General features: G+C 25.9%; 1 protein-coding gene across 2 annotated transcripts; it reads left to right on the forward strand.

Moving 5' to 3' along the window:
• Positions 1-242: 242 nt before the first annotated feature.
• Cralbp (Cellular retinaldehyde binding protein) lies at positions 243-21,204 on the forward strand. 2 transcript variants are annotated; one of them, XM_089219898.1, is made up of 7 exons: positions 243-474; positions 14,767-14,997; positions 15,987-16,208; positions 17,668-17,861; positions 18,464-18,580; positions 19,819-19,912; positions 20,037-21,204. In XM_089219898.1, the coding sequence occupies exons 2-7, from the start codon at positions 14,769-14,771 to the stop codon at positions 20,210-20,212; spliced, it is 1,032 nt and encodes a 343-aa protein (XP_089076024.1). In that variant the 5' UTR covers positions 243-474; positions 14,767-14,768; the 3' UTR covers positions 20,213-21,204. The 2 variants fall into 2 exon arrangements, with proteins under 2 accessions (XP_089076024.1, XP_089076025.1); XM_089219899.1 differs by lacking the exon at positions 243-474 and adding an exon at positions 13,751-13,864.
• Positions 21,205-25,238: the final 4,034 nt, after the last annotated feature.

Here is a 25,238-nt window from a genome sequence, read left to right on the forward strand (position 1 = left end):
CATCACTTGCAGCGTATGTTATTCCTTCTCCGATTTCCCGAGCAGACGGCCATCTCTCTTAATTTTCAATTGGGTAATACTACCTATATGCATTTTAATAAATAAAATAACTCCATAACAACATAAACGCGAATATTGTGCAATGTGTAGGTACCTATTAGCCTTGAAGTCCTGTAGCATGAAACTTGTCCCAAGCAAAATATTATGCACAAAGAACTGTACCGGTTTTCATGCGGTTTACTTATACATGTGACACAGTACACACCACTCGTATCAAGTTGACCTAGACCCGTTTGAGAACACGCTGCGCTGTAATATTATTCCAGAATCCGTTGACATGAAGTCTGCGATCATACTCTACAGGTGTTTGTTCGTTCTGATAGTACCGCCGCTGACTATAGTTGTCGTCGCCGTTGAGCCAGCGGATCACCACCGAGATCATCAAACAACAGTACAACACTCTTAAAGTATTCGGTAAGTCACATAACTATGTTTTTTTTTTTTAAGTCATCAACTGCCCGGTGTCGTTTGAATAGAATATTAATGGTATCGTCACTGTTAATATTCGTAATATATAAGTACTTACCTAACACAAAAATATGAACGTTATTTTAAATAATATATTAACCCATTTTTATATAGAAAAAATTCACAAACATCTATATAAGTCTACGACGAATTGTTTGCAAAATTATATATACATCGATAAATGTTGATAACAACTAAATATTATTGTGCGCGTTCAAATAAAAAAAACTTTTTTTTTGCATAAATGTTTTAAACTATTAGAACTTAATTGATGATACTACCTAATTACTAGTTTGGTAAATATTATATACACATTTTTTCAAATTCTCAACACAAAGATACCTAACTATAAATATATAAACTGAAAGTTATAGTATATCTTAGATAATTGTATTTAGAATTTAGTATTGTGACTTTATGAACCTTTATTAATTAACTACTTCGCATATGCATATATTTTTTATTTTGTATCCATCTACTTGAAATTTCGTTCTAACACTGTAATTTATTAAATCGCTATTTTGTTTTATTTTAATATAAACAATGAATAATTAAGCTGATGAATTATTGTAATTTATTATATTTTTGAACTTTTGATATTGAGTTTTAATATAATTATCAAATCATAATGTTATAGTATCTAATAATATATATATATATCAAATGTATTAAATTGTTAAGATGGTTTAGGGTAGGTTAAATTAAGAGAGTCCAAAATCAGTGTTATCTGCTGATTATTACAATAATTTATAAATATTTAAGCAGAATATATCTTTTCTGTATAAATTGAAAGTAAAATAGATTCGAATATGGCAATATACCATTTATATGATAAGATACTGCCGCCGTCGTGGAATCGACGATTAACGATTCAGAATCGTTATAGTTGATAATATATCATTCCATAATAATATAATATCCATAGAAATATTTATCTAATTTATAATTCATTTGTCTATCCTTAAATGCATGTGTGTTAAAGTTATATAAATAAAGTGGGACGTTAAACGAAATAGAATTTATTTTGGAGAAAGGTAATCAGGGATGCAAGAGCAGAGGATGTGGTTTATTTTCACAACTCATAAACCGAGAAAATACAATCGTAATTCATAGTAGGTATATATATTGATTTTGAATAATTTTCATTCCTCAGAATAATGCCAAATTCCGATTGCGTATTCTGATAAATAATGAAAATGTTTATAAGACTTTATTTAATCGATGTATATTGTTGAATTAAATAAATAATATTAATAGTGAATATCATTTGAGTGAAAGTTATCCATAAAAAATATTATTTTGATCATAAATATAGGATTGTGATGTGTAGGAGTGTATATTTTATAATTTATTTCTCAAAAATATGACTGTACATTTATATTTAAAATTTAGTTACTCGTATTAAAAAATGAATGCGTTACTTGGTTATGCAATATAATTAGCCAACACGAAAAGTTTTACGAGCTGTACCATTTAAAGTAGTACGATGGATACGTCATCTTAAGTGCAACCATAGAGTTATTTTATTTTTATAGTTGGTCAATTATAATTGTAATTTATGATTTTCGGAATATAAACAGATCAAACAAATTAAATTTAATATAAACTCATTCTGTAGTCTATATCTAGCTTAAAACCGGGCAAATGTGTAATGCTCACTGCTGTAGGTACATTAAGTTTCTAGAGATTCACAATAATAGATGTGTTGAATTTGAATTCAATTATATAAAATCATTGTATACGAAAAGCGATTTTGAGCAAAGATGGTCTGTTGAGCATCGGCCTATAATATCTCTAAAATATATATTTGATGATATTATTGTAATTAAAGTAATTTATTTTACTATAAGGCGTTAGTAAAATAGTGCCAAGGATAGTACCCATAGATTACAAAAAAATAAATAAATAAATAAATAAATAAAAAATAAATACATTTGAAAATGTCATTATGTGCATAAAATATAATAATATGTACTTCAAAAGTTGTATATACCCACGAATAATATGGCAAAAAAAATAACAAAAAATTTTTTTTAGAGTTATTCTTGGTTTTTATTTCGTAATTTCGTCCAAATTTGAACTTAAAATTCTTATAAAAAATCTTACCTATGTGTATTATTAATATTTTTGAACTATTATTGTAACAATGAGTGAGGATACTTGTTTTACATTTTTAACCCTTAACAATTTAATTTTAAACACTTATCAGCTAATCATTTAACTAACTATAAGGAACCTTGTATTAAATTTTCAAGCTTTTTGACCCAGCTAATATTATTTTATCGATATTTATTGAACACTTTGACTGGCATTTATAGAATAAAAACTGAATAAATTTCAAATTTCAAATGTTTATAAATAGCTCAAAAAGAGTTAAAATATATTGAAAACATAATCATGTATAGAAAATGATAACAGAATAATTTGATGAAAATATCAAATACCTACAGTTATTTTTTTTTGAAAAATGACAAAATAAAAATGTATTATATGAGAATAATTTGTTAGTTAACAGAATATCCAATGCCTATTGCATTGGAAAAATTAGTCTAACTTTTTTTTATATGTTAAACGTAGGAAAATTTAAGAGGAATCTTGTGTTAAATTTTCAAATCTTATAGGTAGGAAAATAAAATTTTTATGATTTTCTAACTCAAAATAATTTGTAATGACAAATTATTGGTTTATTTTAAAAATGATGAAGTCGACATGGGTTACACAAAAATAACAGTCGAATCGTCGTTAACTAACTAAGCGAACAAGCTTATAAATACTAAAACTTTATTTTGAAATTAACATAAAATAATATTTAAATCTTTGATCATAGTATGTCATTTGACTTAAATGATGATTTTAAATTTTCATTTTGATTTGTAAGATAACTGATACTTATAAATTGTATAGTTATATACTTATATCAAACAAAGATTTTTAAAATTATTGGCTTTTATAATCCTATTGCATTACTTTAGTTGCGGGGGTCGTGATGTTGGTCATCTTATTATTATATAAAACGCCACATGACCTACATTTGCAAAATTAAAACAAGTTTTCTCTAAAATAAAAAACGCACTGATGCTTTTCACTTGTCTTGTACATAATATAATGTAGTAAACTCATATATACATACTTATTAACTTATCTTTTAGACATAAATCGTTGAAGCCAAATTGTGAAATAAGAATATATAGGTACGATGTCAAAGATTATCTCTTACACATAGGTAATAGGTATACATCTTATTTACCAACAAAATATTTTATTAAAAAATGTGTTGCAGTTGTTTTATACAAAATATTGAATTTTAAATGATTTTTAATTATATATAACAAAAAAGACTTAACGTATTAATCAACCTACCACAATAAATTAATTGTTATAAATATAAAGTAATAACATTTTTATTTTGGTCTGCGATCACTTCCCAATCGAAGTAGTGAACACTGAAGAGTAAATGGCATACAAGTTTATAATACACCTATATTGGAAATACTTATACTATTATAATTTACATACGTATTGTAATATGGAAAAATATGTAAATAACATGGAAGTTGGATGTGCAAATAATATTTTATTCGTTTAATAGAAAATTTAAAAAAACAATAAACTAAGAAATTACCTTATACATGATTAGTGTCTAGTTAAATGTTTCAAAAATATTGCTAACATTTTTTTTTTGAAATTTTAAAATTAAATAATAGAGGAATTCATCATAACATTATTAATAATATTTCAATAGAATTCTTAATAATTTTTTCCAAAACTTGATGCTTAATTAAATAAGTTTATTTTAATTATTAAGTACCAAAAAAATTTTAATTTTTGTATTTGATGTACATATTTAAAAAAAAAACCTTTATCATAATATTATTATCATTGCATGTAACTTGCATATAACTAGTTGAACTAATATAACTATAAGTATAACAAATTATAAAAAGAATTTAAAGTAAAATATATGTATCAATCGATACAAATCGAAATTTTAACGTAAACTTGTAATCCCTCTGACTTCATAAGATACAGCAACTTAAATATATTTTTAATAAATTACCCTATAGATTAAACTTTAAATAATAATAACCATACCAACATTAATTTTAGCAATTTTTGAATGTAAGTTTAGTATTGGTATTTTAAAAATATTAAAAATCAAAATAGAAGTGATTTTTTTTATGAAATATATGAAATTATGATCTGCATATTTGCAAAATAGTAAAATACTAAATAGTAAAATAGGTAAACAAGTTTTACATAACAATTAAATCTTAAATGGATTTATTGAGTTGGTAGATAATTCAGATAATTATACAATTCAATATCAATCAATGTATATTTTACTCTTTATATGTATTTACATTATATATATATATATATATATATATATATATATATATATATAAGTGTATTATACGTACACTCACATTAATTACAATCACGTAATAATTTGTATGATGAAAAAAGTATGAAAAATTTGTTGTTACTTATGGTTAGCTTAAAAATATTATAGAATTATTGAAAATCGTGGTATTATTCAGTATTTTGTTAATCTTACTCAGTATTTGTTAATTATCAATAGTGGACAACAAACTATATAACAATTAAGTACTATTAGTTCTTCGTATAGGCATAGCTTTATAAAACATAAGGCATATGGGTTTCATAATAACTATTTAAGTTTGATTTTTACTGTTGTCTGTAGACCAGTATAGACAAGGAAAAGAATCATTATGGCGGTTCTACTGATGTACGTTAAAAATATGAAAGTAAAGACGATACGTTATTTTAATAACGATTATTGTTATGTAGTGAAGTTTAATAGAAAGAAATATTTTCAGATTTTTTTTAAGGCCGTTAATTTACCCTTAAATTTTGACTCTGCCAATTTAACTTTGTAAATTTAATACTTAGGTGTCTATCTCATGATCGAGCTTCCATTTTTCATAACAAAAAAAAATTGATAGCCAGACGGACTAAGAAAATTAAATGCAGGAATATCTGAATATATAATTTTCTCGAATAAAAATTATAAATTGTACTTTTATCAATTGATTTTAAATTTACATTGTTGACGGTATTGATAATATTGTAATACGAGTACCTAATGATTATACAATTTAATTATTATGTGTATATTTTATATAGCCAACATATTTTATCAACTGAAAATCCAATTTAATGAGAACAGAAACGTTCTAAAAATTAATAAAATAGGGAATATTCACATGATAAAATATACATTGAATATTTAGTTATGATTTATTGTATTTAATAATAATATTTTAAGTAATTATGTAATATACTATAGTATTTTACACACGATTAGGTATGTATGTATGTTTGTTGTTGTGATATGCATAAGATGTGTATAGGGGGAAGGGGGCACAAATATAAATTGTATAATTCTAATTAATAGCTAATGGTTATAATTTTAAATAGATATCAAGACACTTATTCAGCTATAAATCCTGTTTTATCAGTTTGAGTACAAATAATGATTATAATAACTAACGGTTGGTAGTATTATTCTTATTGACTAAATTTTTCAATTATATGATACTATTGTAGTTACATAAAAATTGTCTTTAGAAAATCGACAGAGGGCCACGTGTCTCTGTGCCTCTCCTCTGAATCCACCACTGCAGTTAATAAAGAACTGAACTTATCGTTAAATTCTTAGCCAGTAAATATTTGTAGGCTAACTACAGTTTTATGTAGGTATTATATCAACATAGAAAACTAGGTTAAGGTATGAATGTATATAAGAAATAAGAAAAGACGGAAAGTGGTTCTTCAAATGTTATCGTTATTTAATAAAAACATGTTATCAATAAATAAGTGTTTTAATGATAATATTCTAATATTGTGGGTTTTTCGATTTATTGGCATAGTTGGGGAAGTATCGGATAATACGGCATCGTATAATGTACATGAAAAAATATATCTGGAGTAAATAACTAAGTTTAACGCAGATGACAGATGTGTTCTTTTAATTAATTAATATATAGCTGAGAAGTAACCAGAATGACCACAAGCGAAAATGCGTGGTTGATAAAATCGATAGGTTGTTTTAAAACAATACCTGAGTAGGTAGAATCGATGAGTCTCCTACATAAAATAATTTCAGATTTTAATAAAATAACAGTTACAAGAAATTTAAAAATAGTAATAATATTCGTAAAGATGTCAATCAAACATGGTTTGTAAAAAAAGATATCTATAAAATAATTAGACATAATATTACATCATTATTATGAACAATGATACATATTTTGTTTGTTTTGATTACTAGGAAAAATTAAAATATACGTGTTTAATTTATTACTAACCGGATGTGAATATCTTAAGTGAACAATAAAAAAATTGTATAGTTGTAAATGCCATTTGTGAAACATATAATTATTTTTTTTCATTTTCTCTAGTTTTTACATTGTCACTATATCTGCTGTATGATTGTTTTTAAGTTTATTGTCTACTCGTATGTATGATGATTTTAAACCTTTCTCCAGATGAAATATTATGTAATTGGTTATATACCACCTCTTTAATCCGGTATCTATATCGTAGTATTAATTTCTTATGTTTTACATTTTACAAATCTTGGGCGTGCCGGTTTTGTCTAGGTATTACCAGAAACATTCAGGATAGGTTCCCGAGTAGCAATATTGGTGCATAATGCTTTGTGTACACGGTGATTCACCAAGTATGCTCACCCCCTTTTTTCTTCAATAATACAATCATTTCAAATCTGATTATTTGAACTTATAAATATACTTAAATACCATATTTTTAATTTCTTGAGATTTTTCGTACTACTTAAGGAGAGTTCTGTGGAGATACAACATTTTTTTATCCAAACGAAAACTCCCTTTTAAATTGTAAATTATTTTACGGATAATTTTTTTAAAAACTTTGACATATCAGAATTTTAATTCGTACGACTAGTTTAACTTGTTTTTTTTAACTTAAAGTTCTAAGGATAAAAACGGAAATGGGTTTATTAGGTAAGGTATGGGAGATATGATGATCAGAAAATTTTAACCACTTATATTAATTTATCAACATTAATATTTGTAGTAGGTAAATGGCCCAATAGTATGTTGCATCTATTTTATATTTTTGTAAAACCATTTTTAAGGACTATTATATTTAGTACAAATGCTTTAAATACTAAGAAACTACTTATTCGAATTTTGAATTGGGTACATCAATATTTTCAAAAAAAAAAAATCATCCAATAGGTAAATAATTTGCAATAAAAGGGGGGGGGGTTACTTTAAAAGCTGAAAAGATGAAGTTTGTATCACAAAAGGACACTATTTGCGTAGTACGTAAAGAATTTGAATAAATGTATTAGTTAAGAAAAATGAGGATGGGCATGCTTGGTGAATCACTCTATATAATTTTATTTTTTAAAAGGTAATATATATAAACATAAATAGAAATAATTATTTAAAGAATTTATTGTATTATACCGATATATTAAATATTAAAAAAAAATAATTGTGTTTGAATTCATGTTAATATACCTATATATTAATAAAGTAAGTATATTACGTATCATAATAAATAAAATATAATAACTGAAATTGATATTTAATTGATAGTTTAACTAATTGAATATTAGGTATATAATTAAACTCGACGTTCGTGTTAAGGAAGCGAGAGGACATAATCTGCCATAGGCAGTTAATAATGTATCAGTTCTAGCTATACCAAAAAATATTATTTATATCCTCCATTACATGTAATAGTTATACGTGTTCCGGTGTTAAAGTCTCCGCCCAATTTTTTCAACAGTGGCCATAGAACATAATTTAAATTTATTTAGCTGTTTCAATAATATGTCTGTTATAATTTTTTTATATTAAATCACCGTTATGAATCTGTAATATAAATGGATTGCAAAAACTAAATATATTTGTATTAAGTTGTAAGTTGTTTCTATACTCTATAGGTAAGTATTATCGATATTAACGGTACATATCAGGGCAACATGTCGGTTGACTATGCATTATACGATGTAACCCTGTATTGGAATTTTGGGAGCTAGGAAATGTTAGAATTATATTTAGTCTTTCTTAAAAATTGTTATAAATAATACTGTCATTACCATTTTATTATTTTGTTCTTGATATTGATATCAACGATTAAAATCGGTCCTCAACCTTAATAACTACTTAAATAGTCAATAGATGATAGATACTACTACTTGTATAATACATACTATAATTTAAACTAGTATATCGTTACAACTTATAATAGACATTACGGAGATATTATAGTGGTTTTTCTACATTTAAAACAAACAAAGACAGAATAAACGTGGGATTTGTGAATGATTTCTCAACAACTATTTAGAATCTTGTTTAAAACTAAATGTTTATCAAATCACATTGAATCAATGTCAAATGAGAAATATCCGAATAAAATTATTGTAATATTTAAATAACTATCTATAATGTGACAAAAGTGTGCTTATTACTATTACATAATATAGGTAGTAACCTACTAGTTAATATCCTTGTACTTAGGCATCATGTACCTATTAGGGTAATTTTTTACTTTATAGTTCCGTTATAGATATTATATTATGTTAAGTAATATTTTTAACAAGATAATAAATTTAAACTTGATTTTAAACAAATAATAGTTACTAGTCAATAGCTAGTTGAGTTAGGATTTTATAGGATTTTGTAGTATTTTCGTTGTTTTTTTTAAATCATACAAGATAGGTAGTTATCTAAGTGGTATGGAAAATAGAAATCTGTTTCTAGTTCTGGAATCAAAATTAAAATATTATTTCTGTTTTGGATATTTATTTTTTTTAATTGTAAATATTTGTAGCATGTTCAATGTACATAATAATAGAGTAATTTACTATTTACGGTTCATATACTCTTTTAAACGTTGGTATTAAGTATTATTATATTATATTAACTATATGTCAAGTAAGTAGATATTAGATAACTATTTAATGTCATACTTTTCAAATAATATTGTTACGTTGGTAATAAGTTAAATTATTTTAAGTTCTATATTAAACACATTATATAATTTAATAATCAGTTCTTATACAATTATTGTAATGCGTTGAATTTTTTTTTTAAAGCTTTTTATTAATTAATTATCTTGCAATCTATTATAGTCGATACGGTTTTGTTGTTTTGAATTTTTTTTAGATTCGGTATCTAAAAAAACACACCATTAGAATAAGTAGTTGTTTACGCTTCATAATTTTTAGTATAAAACAAATAAAACAATTATTTTGTCATTTTTTCAACAATGGAGTAAATTGTAGATAATTATAAATAATGACTTGTTTAGAATTTTGCTAATTTACATTTGACAGGATTAAAAGACTGGGTTAGGTTAATAACTATTTTGATATATTTAACGAATATCTCATCCGGTTATTACTAAACAATATAAGATACAACCACCACCATTCGCTAACCAGTATTCGATATTCACCTGCAGGCTAAATATATGTAAAAACAAATTATTACGAAAAACAATTAATATTTTGCTTGACGGGTATTGTTAAATAAATCAATTCAGAACTATAATATATATTTAAAATTTACCATAAAATGTTAAACATTTTATAGTATAAATTTGTTTCTACGTTACTATAGTCCTTTCACTTATTGATGTAGGTAGTCTAAATCGAAAGTATTCGCGTGCACTTATAAGTAATATGCTCTTTAAATAACTATCAGTTCATTGCTATCTGTCATGAAGTTACTCAATGTTTAAGATAAAACGAGTTTTCTATTTATTGATCACGCAAAGCTGGAAAATATTAATTACGATAATACTATACTCGAGGTTATTACATATAAAAATTGAAGAATAGACAACACCATTGTACTTATTCATCAGTCATTACTCTTTTGGTATTATTTGAATTATATTTTAGTTTAAAGAATAATGTATAATAAACGTTATTATAATATCATACATTTTTTACAGTTATATTAAAATTGTAAGTGACTTAAAATACTTTATGTTGTTGCTCAGATTGGTGTTTTGAAAACAATAAATTTAATTCACTATGCATATACCTATTGATGGTTCGCTTATTATTATTATATATATATTATGTACTGATATTTTTAAAAGATAATGATAGTACATCATATTCTTAGATCATATACTAATGCATTTATTTGATTTTAAATGCATCAACATGCATTAGATATGTTGAAATTCACCGTCAACAAAGCCTAGACGTGATATGCAAGTTTTTGAAATCACTTTTTTATTTTTGTAGTGTTTAGAAATGTAATATATATGATATTAAGTTGATTCAAAAAATGTATGTAGGTACCTACGTTTATTATTTGCATATATATGCATGGATATTTTTGTATTTTGTATAGCATAATTTGTACATTAATGTTGTAAAATATTTAATCATCTAAATATTTTACTATTGCAGGATTTATGTTTTTAGAAATATAATTAATAAATAATTAATATTATGTAAGATAATATTAAGAAGAGATAATACAAACTGTTTCAATGGAAGTATTGATTATAAATAGTAGTCACAGTACTACTGGCCCAGTAGGTATAATTTACAATCAGGTACTAAGTATAATGTAATGGCCAATGAGTTGTTTTTTTATCATTAATAAAATAATGTTCTCTCATATATGTAATATACAATTAGATTAAGATACCAGTTATGCGTTTTGTTACCTACTGTAGATAGTTAGATAGCATATACAGATTATTTAGGCTGTATAACAATGCATCGACGTATAACAAAAGCACAAACGTACATAATATTTATTATTATTATTATTCATTGATGACATTTTAGAAATTCAAATGTTTAATAGATTCTTTAATCATTATTCATTGATGAAAGGTAATATGCATTATCATTTAATCTGGATGTCTGAATATCAATCACATTTCAAAAATATAAACTCTCAATTGAATTTTAAATGTTAACCTACAAATTTCCCCTTTTGAAATTAATATACAAAATTGGCATGATATTAAATTCTTCTAAACTATATGACTTCAATCATAAACCTTGGTAATTATTACTTAATTTAAATATTTTATTGGGAAATTCACTGTCGTTTCAAAAGACCCTGTGTAGATATTTATTTATAATGTAAAAATGAATTTCAAAAATACAAAAAATGTAATATTTACTCACTAATCTGAACCAAAACATAGCAAAAAAAATAATAATTAAAATAAAATGTGTAATTATGAATATATTATGATACAAATTATCATATGAGTAATTGGAGTGGGTTAGTCGGTTAGTGGATAATGTGTACCCGGTTTAGGTTGGTTTACCCAAGTATAATGTTATTATTTATATTAATTTAAAATTGAATTCAATAATTAAACATTACGTTATGGTAATCTGTGAATAATTATTACTTTTACATAAAATTATTGAAATATAAAATCAGTTCTTATGATTAATTCATAAATGAAGACTTTTACTTTGCGTCATTATACTTAGTAGCGCAACTAAGATCTATTTTCGGGAGGGGTTATTCATATAAAAATAAACTAACAAAAAGAGTCTTCAATTTGAAATATTTAACTTTTAAAAACATTTCGGGTATGAGGGGGCCTCCCGTTCACAACCCCAAAAATCTTCCCCTAGTTGCGCCACTGATATTTATACTATTACCATTTACGAGTTACGAGTTACGGAAAAATCGTTTCTATTTTGAACAATTGTTTGGTAAATAATGGGTAGGTATAATATTAAAAATGACTTATGTCCTTGAAATAATATAAAAAGAAACTCATCAAATATGTACCTATATAGTTTTATATTAACTTACTTCTTCATTAGGACTTGCTATTGGTTATGTAACATAAATGATTATACAGTTATTCTATAAAAAGTATAAATTGATATTATTCTTTATTTAACAGTATATTAATATTTATTTGACGATTTCTGCAGTTGATAAAAAAAAATATTATTAAATTAAATTATGTAAGTAAGGTTGTTTTAAATTCTAAACTATTATTCTTTTGAGTATACACCAATGAAGAAATCCATGAATGATTAACTAATGATTGACTAATAGTCAGCAATAGTATGATATACCTAATCAAAATAATTAAATAAAACAAAAAAAATGTCAAAAACTATTGTAACAATATGTTAGGAGCCTTGTATTAAATTTTCAAGCTTTTCTACCAAACAAATAAATTTTTATCGATATTAATTTAAAAAAACTAACAATGATCGGAAAATTGCATATGCCTAAAAATAGTTAAACTTAAGTCGAAATATTTTTAAAATTACATGGTGGATAAAATTTACTTATATGAACATTTGGTGAAAATGTAATGTATCTATTGTCATTTGTTTTAAAGTTACATCAAAAACCAAAATCGTTTTGTCGAAAACTGATTGTGCGTAAAAATTCCCGTTTTTTCCTTAATTTTTAGTTTGTTTATCCCGATTATTTAGAAAAAAATTCCCCAAATTACCAACTAGATTCACTTTCTGGTCTAACAAGGTACTGAAGTCGAAAATGGAAGCATTTTTACTGTCCCAAAACGTGATGACAGACACAAAAAAAACCACACACATCTTGATAAAATCAATACATTCCGCTCAAAATCTAAAATCTTTCTTAATATAATATATGAATAATACTGAGTTATAACTTTATAAGACTGAATAAATGATAAAGTAAATAACTCGAATTGATAAAGTGGCATCGAAATTATATGTTATTGGCTTATTGTTTAACTTAACATGATGATTTTTCTAACAGGAAACACAAATTTCTCATTAGTACCATTGATTTTATAATATACCATTTATACTACTTATTATAATATTTTATAGTATATTATAAAATCAATGTTAATACTTTTCGAGATAGTGAGTACTGAGTGTTTGACGTTAAAAGAATCACGAAACGTAGGAAGGAAGTATAACTATTTTATCCCAGTCACTATAATATTTACATAACTTTTAAAAGTGTAAATGCCAATAAATAGGTAGGTTATATGGTTTTGTTGTGAGGTAAATATTTTTTTCGACAAAAAACAATTACTCAAACACGCCACTGCTATTTCATTGAATAAGTAGGGGCAATTATATTACAATACATTGGCACTAGGTAGGAATATGGATGTACTCTTAGTTGTTTTAGCATGCGAAAACATCTTTAGAATAATATACATTCTGTTGAACAATATAAGAAATATTTAGTACTGGGACATCGCAAGAGAAAGTGTTTTTAATACTACACAGACATTGATTTTTGTGTTTCTTATAACAGTTATAATAATTTATTTTCTATAAATCGTTTGACAATAACAGGTGCGTATACTACTACTACTACTATCTATATAATTTAGATCTTAAATTGTAGAATATAGTTTTTTTTTATAAATTTGTGTAAACATTATACCAGCGAACTGATAAATTATTTTCACGAGGAAACATAATATTATTTATTTATCTATATGTTGTTAATGATGACCTACGGATATTTTTGTTTTTTACTAATTATCTTTGTTTTGTAAATAAATAGTTATATTATTTGTGTTTACGCGTGACATTAATGTTTTTTATTTTTTGTTTTGGTATTGGAATTTGAAGCATTCGAATTCCTTCAGTATAAAATTAACAAAACGTAACATATGTAAAGAACAAGAATACTTACAAAACTTTGGTATTGAGTATTATTTTTCTAGCATAATTTCTAAAAATAATAGAATTGAAAATTCAACTAAATTATACAGACTTAATTAGTTTTCAATTTTAACAATGTTACAAAGCGTTCAAAATACATATATTCATATAGTGTTTGCATAATATTATACGTATATTATGTACTTTTAATAATATTTTTTAAGATTATAAAAACAAAGATTTTGTTGAAACAAATAAAATTTAATAAATTAAAAAAAAATATGTTTAATATTATAGCATAATCCTTTTTGGACTTTTAAATTAGTATACTGAAGCTAGACCATAATAGGGACAAATTTTCAGGAGGGGGGGGGGTTAAATTAAATAATAGTTTCACTGTAACTAGGTAATTAAAAAAAACCAACTAACACATAAATTAAATTTATTAACTATTAAATATTTCAGGGGGGGGGGTCGAACCCCAAAACTCCACCTCATATACGGCCTTGTACTGAAGTATGAATAAAAAATATGTTTTAAAGAGTTATGGCTGTATAATATTAACGTGGATTTAAATATGTTTTCAGCAATGTCACCGACAAAAGCTTCTGACAATACTGTAAATGATGATTGTCAAAAAAATTACATGGCCCCAGATGACTGGTGTACATCAAGCTACGATTCTTGTACTTTACCGAAACATATTCAAGAAGTGGCTTTAATTCAGTTACGAGAAAATGAAAGTGTTCGTAAGCAAGCGATTTCGGCGTTCCGACAGTGGATATCAAAAAATATGGATGTTCAAAACGTTAATACAGGTATGGTAAATAGTTATATTTTAAAATATTACTATAATATTCGATCAAAAGCTTGAACATAATTTTAATCACCCTATTTAGTATAACCTAAAGTGAACACTAAATATTTATTTAAGAATTAATTGTTTTATTTGAGTACAAAAGATGTATGTTTAAAATTTAAATAATCAAGTAATTGAAATATATAATGGTTTATTTAATAAATATGAAGGTACTCTCAATTCGTAAATCTGACTATTTTAAAGTATACAATGTACAGTATGTACTCTCTAGAGTATCTAGAGATTAAAATTTTAAGTAAATACAAATATTTTAAAAATTGTGATAAATGATAATATTATTTAGATAGGTACCTATATGAAATGAAAATATTATATTTTAATAAAGTTAATTAAATAAAAACTTAAAATGAACTTCTTTTACGGTTATCTCTTATCAAATTATGATGGACAAATATGAAATATACGTGATCGTAAGATGATCATACGGTTTTATCGGCGGTATCAATTGGATTTTCGTTATAGCTGAAATTATTAATTTTATATTGACAATCATCATTTTAATGTGCTTTTATATTTTGTCTAAACTCATTTATCACTCATTTTGATAATCCGAAGAATTTCCAAACATGTCTTTAATTTTTCTAATATACTCATTATATCACATAACATATGCACTAATGAGTAGTAATGATAAAATATGCGAAATAAAATCACTTACATTATTATGCAACCTTTCTAAAAAAAAAAAATTAAAAAAAAGTTCTCGACCCCAATATAGTGATAATAACATGGTAATTTTAAATTTGTATGATTTATGTAATGACGGTTTTGGGTAGTATATAATATATATATACATAATACATATATATATATATATATATAATCAATTAATCGTGTAGAATACAAAAATATTTATTTTAATATATTTACCTATATGTTTTTTGTACTTATGGTTATTCATATAAAATATTATGATTAATATTTCAGATGAAAATTTTTTGTTACGATTCTTGCGTGCTAAAAAATTTAGTTTACCGATGGCTCAACAAATGCTGCTTAAATATTTAAATCTTCGACAAAAATTTCCAATGTACTTCATGGGCCTAGACTGTTTGATTCCAGCTATTAGCGAACTTATTGACTCCGGATACATGTTTGTATCGCCTTTCAGAGATAGCGACGGTCGGAGAGTTATTATTGGTACTGCCAGTAAGTAAGACAATACAATTTAAAAAAATTTCAATTATTATGTATCTACATTGTAGTATTGAATATAAGTATAAAACAAATTAAACTAATATATTTCGCATAAGTAGGGTACTAGTTAGAACTATTGGCCAGTAGATACTTCGTATCAGAACACAACTTATTTAACAGGGAAATTAAAAAAACATATGCTCAAATTTCCGTTTTTTTTTCACCGAGTTAAGATTGATGGGACAATATTATTTGAATATATTGCTCGGATTTCATTTTGAAGTTATAGCAATTTGAAATATATTTTGTATCATGATTATTAAGTCCCGTCACGCGTCGTGCTTGCAGGTGCACTGGTACATGTAGATAAGTGATAGCACGATCGATAATTCGTGTGTAGTACCTCGTACGTATGCCTTTTATCCTATCCTGATTTACTTTAGCAACGTGATATTATTCACTAACGATGATCTACCGGAAATTTCCAGGATTGAGCCAAACTCAACTTTTGGAAACAACACAACATTATATATATTTATGACACAATCACTAATTATTTTAATTTTAATTTTTAATTTGATTTGTATTTTGACTGTAATATTACAGCGGTAGTCAAACGGGGTAGATGGTAAAGAGAATACAGAATAGATTACACATGAACTTTTTTATAGATATTAAACATTGACGCAACCAGAAATTTTTCATAGGGGGTCCGAAAAAATAAACCATCTTAATTTGTATAAATAATAAGTGTATGTTTTTACTAATAATAATATTCTACATTTCAAGGGGGGGGGGGGAGTCCAGACCCGGTTTCCGCTCCTCTGGTTGCGCCACTGGGTTTAAAACAGTAAGTATAAACCATGTTTATAATGATTAAATAGTGCATGTCAAAATGTCATTCACTCCCCTTACCACCAATGACAAAATTATTTGATTCCCACTATGTAATAAAGATACTTAAAGGTGCTATATTGATTGTTGTATTTGTGTGATTTAACACTATACATCTATAATATTATTATAGCCTATAGGTACATTTTTTATTTGTATAAGAAAATAAACTAATTATTATTTATATATATATATATATAAAAAAATTAAATATAACCTTAACAATTGTATGCACTAAAATGCAGGAAGTACCTATTTCCATTGTTTCAAAACATTCAATTTAATTCAAGAAAAATTCATAATTCGTCAATTTTTAAGTGCATAATTGATATATTATATATTTATTATTTATATATAGTATAATTAAAGAGTTTGCTTAGAAATAAATAGTTATCCTGTGATTATAATATGATGAAAAATTGAGATACCAAGTGAGATGAGATAATGCCTCACAGTCTACACACGCATAGGGTTTTTAAACTAGAATTATGAGCATGTATCACTTCCTCTCTTAAAAGTAAACCATCAATAAATATTATACCTAGTGTACTTATATTTTATTTTACTTTATTTACAGAAGGCTTTGATCTTCGAAAATATAGTAATAGAGACTTGGGAATTGTGCATATAATTACGTATGAGACATTATTAAATGATGAAGTCAATCAGGTCGTGGGATTCACCCACTTTGGTGATTTTCACTCCATAACTCCAGCGTATATAACTCTATTCGCTCCAAATGAATTCGCCACTCTCATCAAGTGGGGAGAGGTAAATATTACAGATAAAAAATTTTGTAATCTGCTTTTTATATATTTTGCACATGGTTACAGTCTTACTTATATACTGATATACTTGGTATATTATTTTAATTATTATATACTTATACTTTTACATTTTTTATGTTCATTTAATAACCCGAGTGATAACCTATACAATTATGCACAATATATACAATTTATTTAATTATTTTAAGTAATAAACAAGCATATACCTATAATTAATTTTGTAATCATTTAATTTTAAATATTTTAATATCTGTATTCACTATTAATTTTGTTTATGAACACATTTACGTCCTATATATATTGAGCTGAATTGTATTGAATCATTTTCAAATGCAATTTTGGATTTACCGTTACTTTCATTTTTGAAATAATAATGTTATATTGATACACCGTCAGGTGTTCGCTTTGATCTTCTATAGTTTATATGCATTAATGGTTTTATAATAGATAATATTATGTTAAAATATTAAAATTAATAACGCATTAAATTTATGAAATATATTTTTTTTTAATTTTGCTTTTTACCTATAAGTATTTAGTATAGTTATTTATGTAAAAAAAGTCAATTGCCTTTTTTGTTTATAGCAATCAATTCCTATGAGACATAAAGCAATACACTTGTTGAACGTGCCATCACCGATCAAGTTTGCTTATGATTATTTCCAAACAAGAATAAGCCCAAAACTCAATGCACGAATGAAGGTATGCAACCAATAAAAATTCGTATTTAATATTTGATTTTTAGATTTTTTACATTTGTATAGTAGGTATTTGATTTTATTGGAAGGTTGATCAAAGCACATTCTAAATTATTTTACATCGCTTTAACAATAACATAATGTTCAATACATAATAATAATTTGAGAAAAAACAAAACTTAAATAAACAGCTAAAAATTTTTGTGTTAACAATAGGTGTAAATAAGTTAAATTGTTTTAAGAGGACGTCACACCCGCATGTGTTGTCTCCGTCGTACAAGTGCGTAACATACCAAATTTTACGCTCAGCAGATCACGTTTAGCTCTGTTAGTTTAAAATGTAGAATGAATTGACGTATTATAAAAATTAAGAGCAAGATATATGGGATTTTTATTATATTTTAATTTTAAAGCGAGTTATGAGTATTTTAAGATACATAAACAATTTACTATTTTAAAATACTCATAACTCACTTTTAAATTAAAATATAATAAGTAGTTCATGAGGTCCCCTAGATAATAATCTTGCCTTTAATTTTTATAATAGGTCAATTCATTCTAAATTTTAAACTAACGGAGCTAAACTTGATATGCTGAGCGCAAAATTTACTAAGCTACGCACTTGTACGACGGAGACAACACATCTTAAGGGACTATGGGAAACGTTGTACGTAGCACCTCACATCTCAACCCCCTCTTCTCACACAATTATAGGTATCAACATACAGATACAAATTGTTATTTACATCATTAAATCATCGAGTTAATTTATGCATTATATTTTATAATTCTATATAATATATTAAGCAAACGGAGTAAAGGACACAGCTAGCACATAATATATAGCTGCAAAGTATTAAACTGATTTCAGATCATATTATTCTCAGCTCACCACATTTTCTACAAAAAACACATCAATTCTAATCGACCGTAATGGTATCCACACAAATACAATTTTAAATAATGATTGCAATCCAAATTACTTTTTTTCAATTTTAAAATAATTGATGAAAAAATTGGCATTTACTTGCCTAGTTATTATTTTATAAATAATATATATATTTGGGGACTTATATAAGTATATGATATTAATAATTTGTGGATGAATCTAAGTTCCCTAAACTGTAAAAAAAAAGCAGTAGGTGGGGGCTATTTGCATCGACAATGTTAGCATATTTTCATTTGTATGAGTATAATTGTTACCTTTTAAAAAAAGGTCTAATTTTATTATTTACATTTTAGATGTACAATTCACTTTCCGAGTTACACGAACACCTTGATAAAAAAGTTTTACCCAAAGAGTATGGTGGTGAAATGCCAATGGCCGAGATGATCAGTAATTATTTATTTAGCTATATAACCTATATATTATAAGCACATTACTATTACTAGTATTACTTATTACTATCTGTACATCTTATATAATTATTCACTTATTCTGAATTTCAACTTATTTTTAGGATTATGGAAAAAAGAATTACTGGCGAATAGAGAAAAATTAATTGCGTTAGACAATATGAGATTATTATCAGATAAAAGTATTATAACAAGAAAAACGAAAGCTGAAGTTAATCATAATTTGATCGCTGGATTTAATCAACTAAATGGCAGTTTTCGAAAACTAGAAGTAGATTAAAATAATATTATTAGTTATAATACTATACCTATATAGTTACATAATATATTGTAAATAAATACCTAATAAATCTGTTATCAGCTGTATTGCGTATTTTGCAAAAAACTTAAAAAATGTATTGTTTTTTCATTCATTTTTATTCAATTTTCATTTTGTATATCATTCTTCATTATTATAATATGTCCATATGTATAAATACCATCATCCTTTCATATTCATTTTATATAACATAATATTATCGTTATCTTATTTTTTTAATTCACTTGTAAAATATAGCTACATAATATATTAATTATGTAAGTTCAATTAAATATTAGCTTACATGATATTAAAATATTTTAGTTGAAAGAAATTAAATATTAATTTTCTTAATACTGTAGAACAACTTTTGTAAAAATATTGTATTTTTTTTTAATAAACACTATAAAAAATTTAAATTAAACTAGATTTCTTATAATTAAGAATTGACTATTAAGGTTTAAATGTATCAGATTAATTAAGTATTTAATATTTCCATGTATAATGTATATATAATATCTATATAAAGAACTTAATTTTTTTAAGTTTACACAATTATAATTACTTTATATATGTATCAATTAGTATTTATAATTTATCTTGTGGCCTAAAGATATTATGTAATTTATTATTGTGTTTCATTATTTCTCAAAATAATCATAATGGTGGCTTCTATAATTACGTCCAGAGGAAAACATTTCTTATTAATCATGGCACGAATTTTTTTGAGGTACATACTAATTGACAATTGTGGCCTAGGTTCTTTAGTACACATACATTATTGCAGCCCAGATTTTTTATGACTGCATTCTTATTTAAAATAGAAAATAGAAAATATTATATACATTTTTTAAATTTTTTTTCATAATTTTTTTATACATCGTATATACCTGATTATGTCATATTGTTAAACAATGGTACAGAAAACAACTAATTTGAAATTTAATTTATAAATATAGATTTTATATTAATAATTGTGTATTCAAAACCCTATTTTCAGACTCTTCTTAAAATAAAAATTCTACAGTATTTAATACAGACTCAAAAAAGTCAACCTCTATTTTTACAAATAATTTATTTACTATAAAATCAACGCTATTAATAATTTATTTTATTTCTGTAAGACAGTAGATTGATCCCAAACTTTTCTCAAACTCTTGTAAATATTATGTAGTAATAGTAACTATATTATATTTCAATTCAGGTATTTAGCTCCCCCAAGTATAGGTATTTTTTTGACTTAAAAAATAATGCCGATTTATCTAAATAATTAAAATAACTTATCCAGGATGACTAATCACCTGAACAAATGTCTATATAAAATTGTGCATATTATGTACTTTTGAAAGTTAAATTTCCCAGTTTTTAATCAAAACAACTCCCCCATTCACAAAATCCAAAATTGTATCGACCATAAATTATTAATTAATCCTTTTATTTTTCTATATTCTGACCATTATCTATTTAAAACTAATCGTGCAAAATGGTTAAGCCAAATTTCACCAAAGGACCATGGTTGCCCATCAAGAAAACTCTTCATATTAACACATTGTATAGTGGAAACCCAGATAAACGCAAACCATATTAATGTGAACGATATTTTGCATCCGCCTCGACCATCGTATAAATTCGTAATAAATTACTTGGTTAGTTATTTTTAATGCGAGTGTGTATTAAAAAATTATAATTGATGACAATCTTTTGCAGTAATACTTAATGTTATATATGTTTTGAAATATAACAATAATAAGACTATAATTAAGACATTAATAAGTACGCTTGAACAGTTTTCGACAAGACGATGGAAATAATATTTTGCAATTGCGTAAATAATGGTAGTCCGAACGCAAACATAAGACCAATGGCCATTCGTGTTCTTAACGGTTCGATCAAATATTCAGTATATATATATATATATATATATCAGTCAGTGATAGTCTCAACGATTCGCTTTAGTCTGCGTCCTGAAGGTAGCGCAAACACCATGGAGAAAAAACACAAACATCATGGACCAATATTAATAGTGTGAGCGTACCTGCAGTCCAAATAATGTCCAACGAAATCGTGTAGGAATATTTTATGTAGTACTCTACATAAAGTGTCTATATTACCATTCATTCGCGGGCCAATTTTAAACATATATCACCTTCAGGGCTTCAGGCACTGCGGATACTAAACTTCGATTTGACGATTTCAAACGATGTTGTATGGAAAAAGCTTGTTCTTCATTCGTGCATTCACCTTGGTAATGATTTGGATGTTTCAGGCCGTGTCATACGCAATATATTAATGTTGATTTTGTACGACCAAAAAACACTGCATTACTACCGTTAGATATCGATTTCAAGAATTTCCGAAACCCATGAGCCACATCGTATCAGTATAGGTACTCAATAGTCTACAGCCAAATTATTTTGCAAAAAAAAAAATAATTATACAAGCTCATTGTTAACAAACTAATATTAATAAGACATTAATAATGTCTATATTTATGTATAAAAAAGGGTACATATAGGTAACCTGCACTCAGTAGTCGGCCGCAGTACAGTGGGTGTCGAATTTCGATATTTTTGTAGTTGGCATTTAATTACTCGATTTTTTTTTTAATTGTAGAGATAAAATATATAGATTTTTAATTTAAAAAAAAACAATTACATATTATATTTGAAAGCCATTGCAGTGTAACTTTGATAATATTTCCAAGGTTTTGGAAGCTTTTTTTTTTTTTTAATATGATTTACCGGGTGTACTTTAAAGAGTTAGTAACTATTGAAATGTAATATGCAATGAACCGCATGCGTTGAACTTATTCGTGAAATCTGAATCTATATATAACTACCCATATTTTCGGCGACGTCTGTCTTGTAAAAATTTAGTTTTTAATATCGTATAATAATAATTAACAATACATTGAATTAATAGTATACAAACTATAATATATACACCACACCTGCAGTCATCTTTTCGGGTCATAAAACTGCTATTATAATATTGAGGAAGTGTTCAGGTCACGATGCGCGATTATGAATATTAATATTGATACTATATATATATAGGTATTTCGTATGTGTCAACAAATTCGTTTTGACTTCCTACAACTGCACAATGCCCGCCCATCTCACAATTGTTCACAAAATATATGGCATCCAATTATATGTACTGCTGCAGGGTAAAGTTTATAACAGCATAATATGACTATTTAATATAATAAGTACCTTTCATAATATTTATGCTATCATATTCATTGGCATAATTCCAATAAATTTCAGCAATTCCAAACTTTTCATTGGTCCAATAATCATAAAGACAAATTATTAAGTCATATATTCAAAGCTGATTGGATCGTTCACGTAAATTATCTTTTTTATTTAAATACATATGCATGCCAAAATCATTTTAAACATAATCTGTCTGTACATTTCAAACACTACCTATAATACAGTAATACACTATACTACAGCATAGTATTATTTTACTATTATTTTAGTTATGTATTATAATATGGTAGAGTTTAATCGAAATCTAAAATATGGTATGAAGTATGAACCAAACAATTCGTTCGTAATAAAAAACTGAACTCAAAATGAGATTTTGAAATAGATTGAAAGTTCAGATTTGGATGTAATTGCACATTAAATAACCAAGAATAACTATTTTAGTTATAATATTGTAATTTAAAAATATTATTTATGGGTATATATTAAATTGTATATAGCTATTATGAATGACAGAGTACATAAATTTTTTTTTGAAGTAATAGCTATATAATTAATATATAATATAAAACTATAAAATATCCTATATACTGACAAACCGTCTCCGCTCAGAATCGTTTTTCGTATACAATGATATTATATCATCGAATTCAAATTTAATACCATAAATTACAGTAACCCACTTGTAAACTACTTTGCAGCAGAGTGACATCTACTCACCCGCTTTTTATAATGAATTTCGATTTTCCGAACTTTGAACAGTTTGACGTGTCTTTATTCAGTAGGATTAATGTTCAGCTCCAGCCGAGTTTAACAGTTTCAAATGCATATCATTGCACCTACTGGCTACTATATAATATTGGGGGATGCAAGTGCATCATCATGCCCCCTCCCGTAGTTACAACACAATACTGAATAAATTCATGCTTTATCGTGCACGTGTGGAAGTTGGTATATTCACGTATATCACACACGAACTCGACGTACTGTGATAAATTATCGGACATTGTCACGCGATTGCACATACAATATAATATCAATCTTCTCTCATGTCTGTCGTCTGAATTTGGTTTGTGTTTAAGTTAGTGTACAGCAATTGTACAAGAATATTAGGTAAGCTGAAAGAATGAACGCATTGATTGTCGAAGGAGGCAGCTTCAGTGACATTCAGCCAGAAATTCTTTTTAGATAGCTCTCCAACAATTTTATATTGATAAATAACACGTATTGAGGGCTTTACACGCTTTCTATTTTAGTCATCAATCTCCATCATATAGTAACAATATCAAATATGAAATTTAAATACCTATATAGAATCCATATGGCAACATATTTTGTAGAAATCCCAATCATATAGAACCTACCTACATACAATACCCAAAGCACACCCCTGGTCACTTAACTGTAGAGTATGTTTTATTCTATTTTCCTTATAATATATTGTTATAAAAATAAAAATAAAACATATAATAATTGTAGTAAGACCGCCATCGCTCATGACAACACCATTTATAATCGCCTGCTGCAGTATGTGCGATTGTCCGCACCCGTAAGGTCACGCGTACATTATCTTATATTATTCCGCGGCGAGTCATTTATAATAATTAATTATATTATAATAACGCGTAAGATATGACGTATAAACTATATATATATGCTTATTATGTTCCCCGGACTAGAGTAAAAGTCAGAAAACGTTTGTCGGAAACGAAAACAAACTCGCGCCAAGATGACATAATAATGTACGCCATTAAGTACCTACTATTCGTATGAAGGTACTTTTTTTGGTACCT

The sequence above is a fragment of the Diuraphis noxia genome, unplaced genomic scaffold (assembly GCF_037042655.1).
Source record: "Diuraphis noxia isolate RWA-SAM2 unplaced genomic scaffold, SU_Dnox_SAM2 contig0002, whole genome shotgun sequence".
NCBI classification, from domain to species: domain Eukaryota; kingdom Metazoa; phylum Arthropoda; class Insecta; order Hemiptera; family Aphididae; genus Diuraphis; species Diuraphis noxia.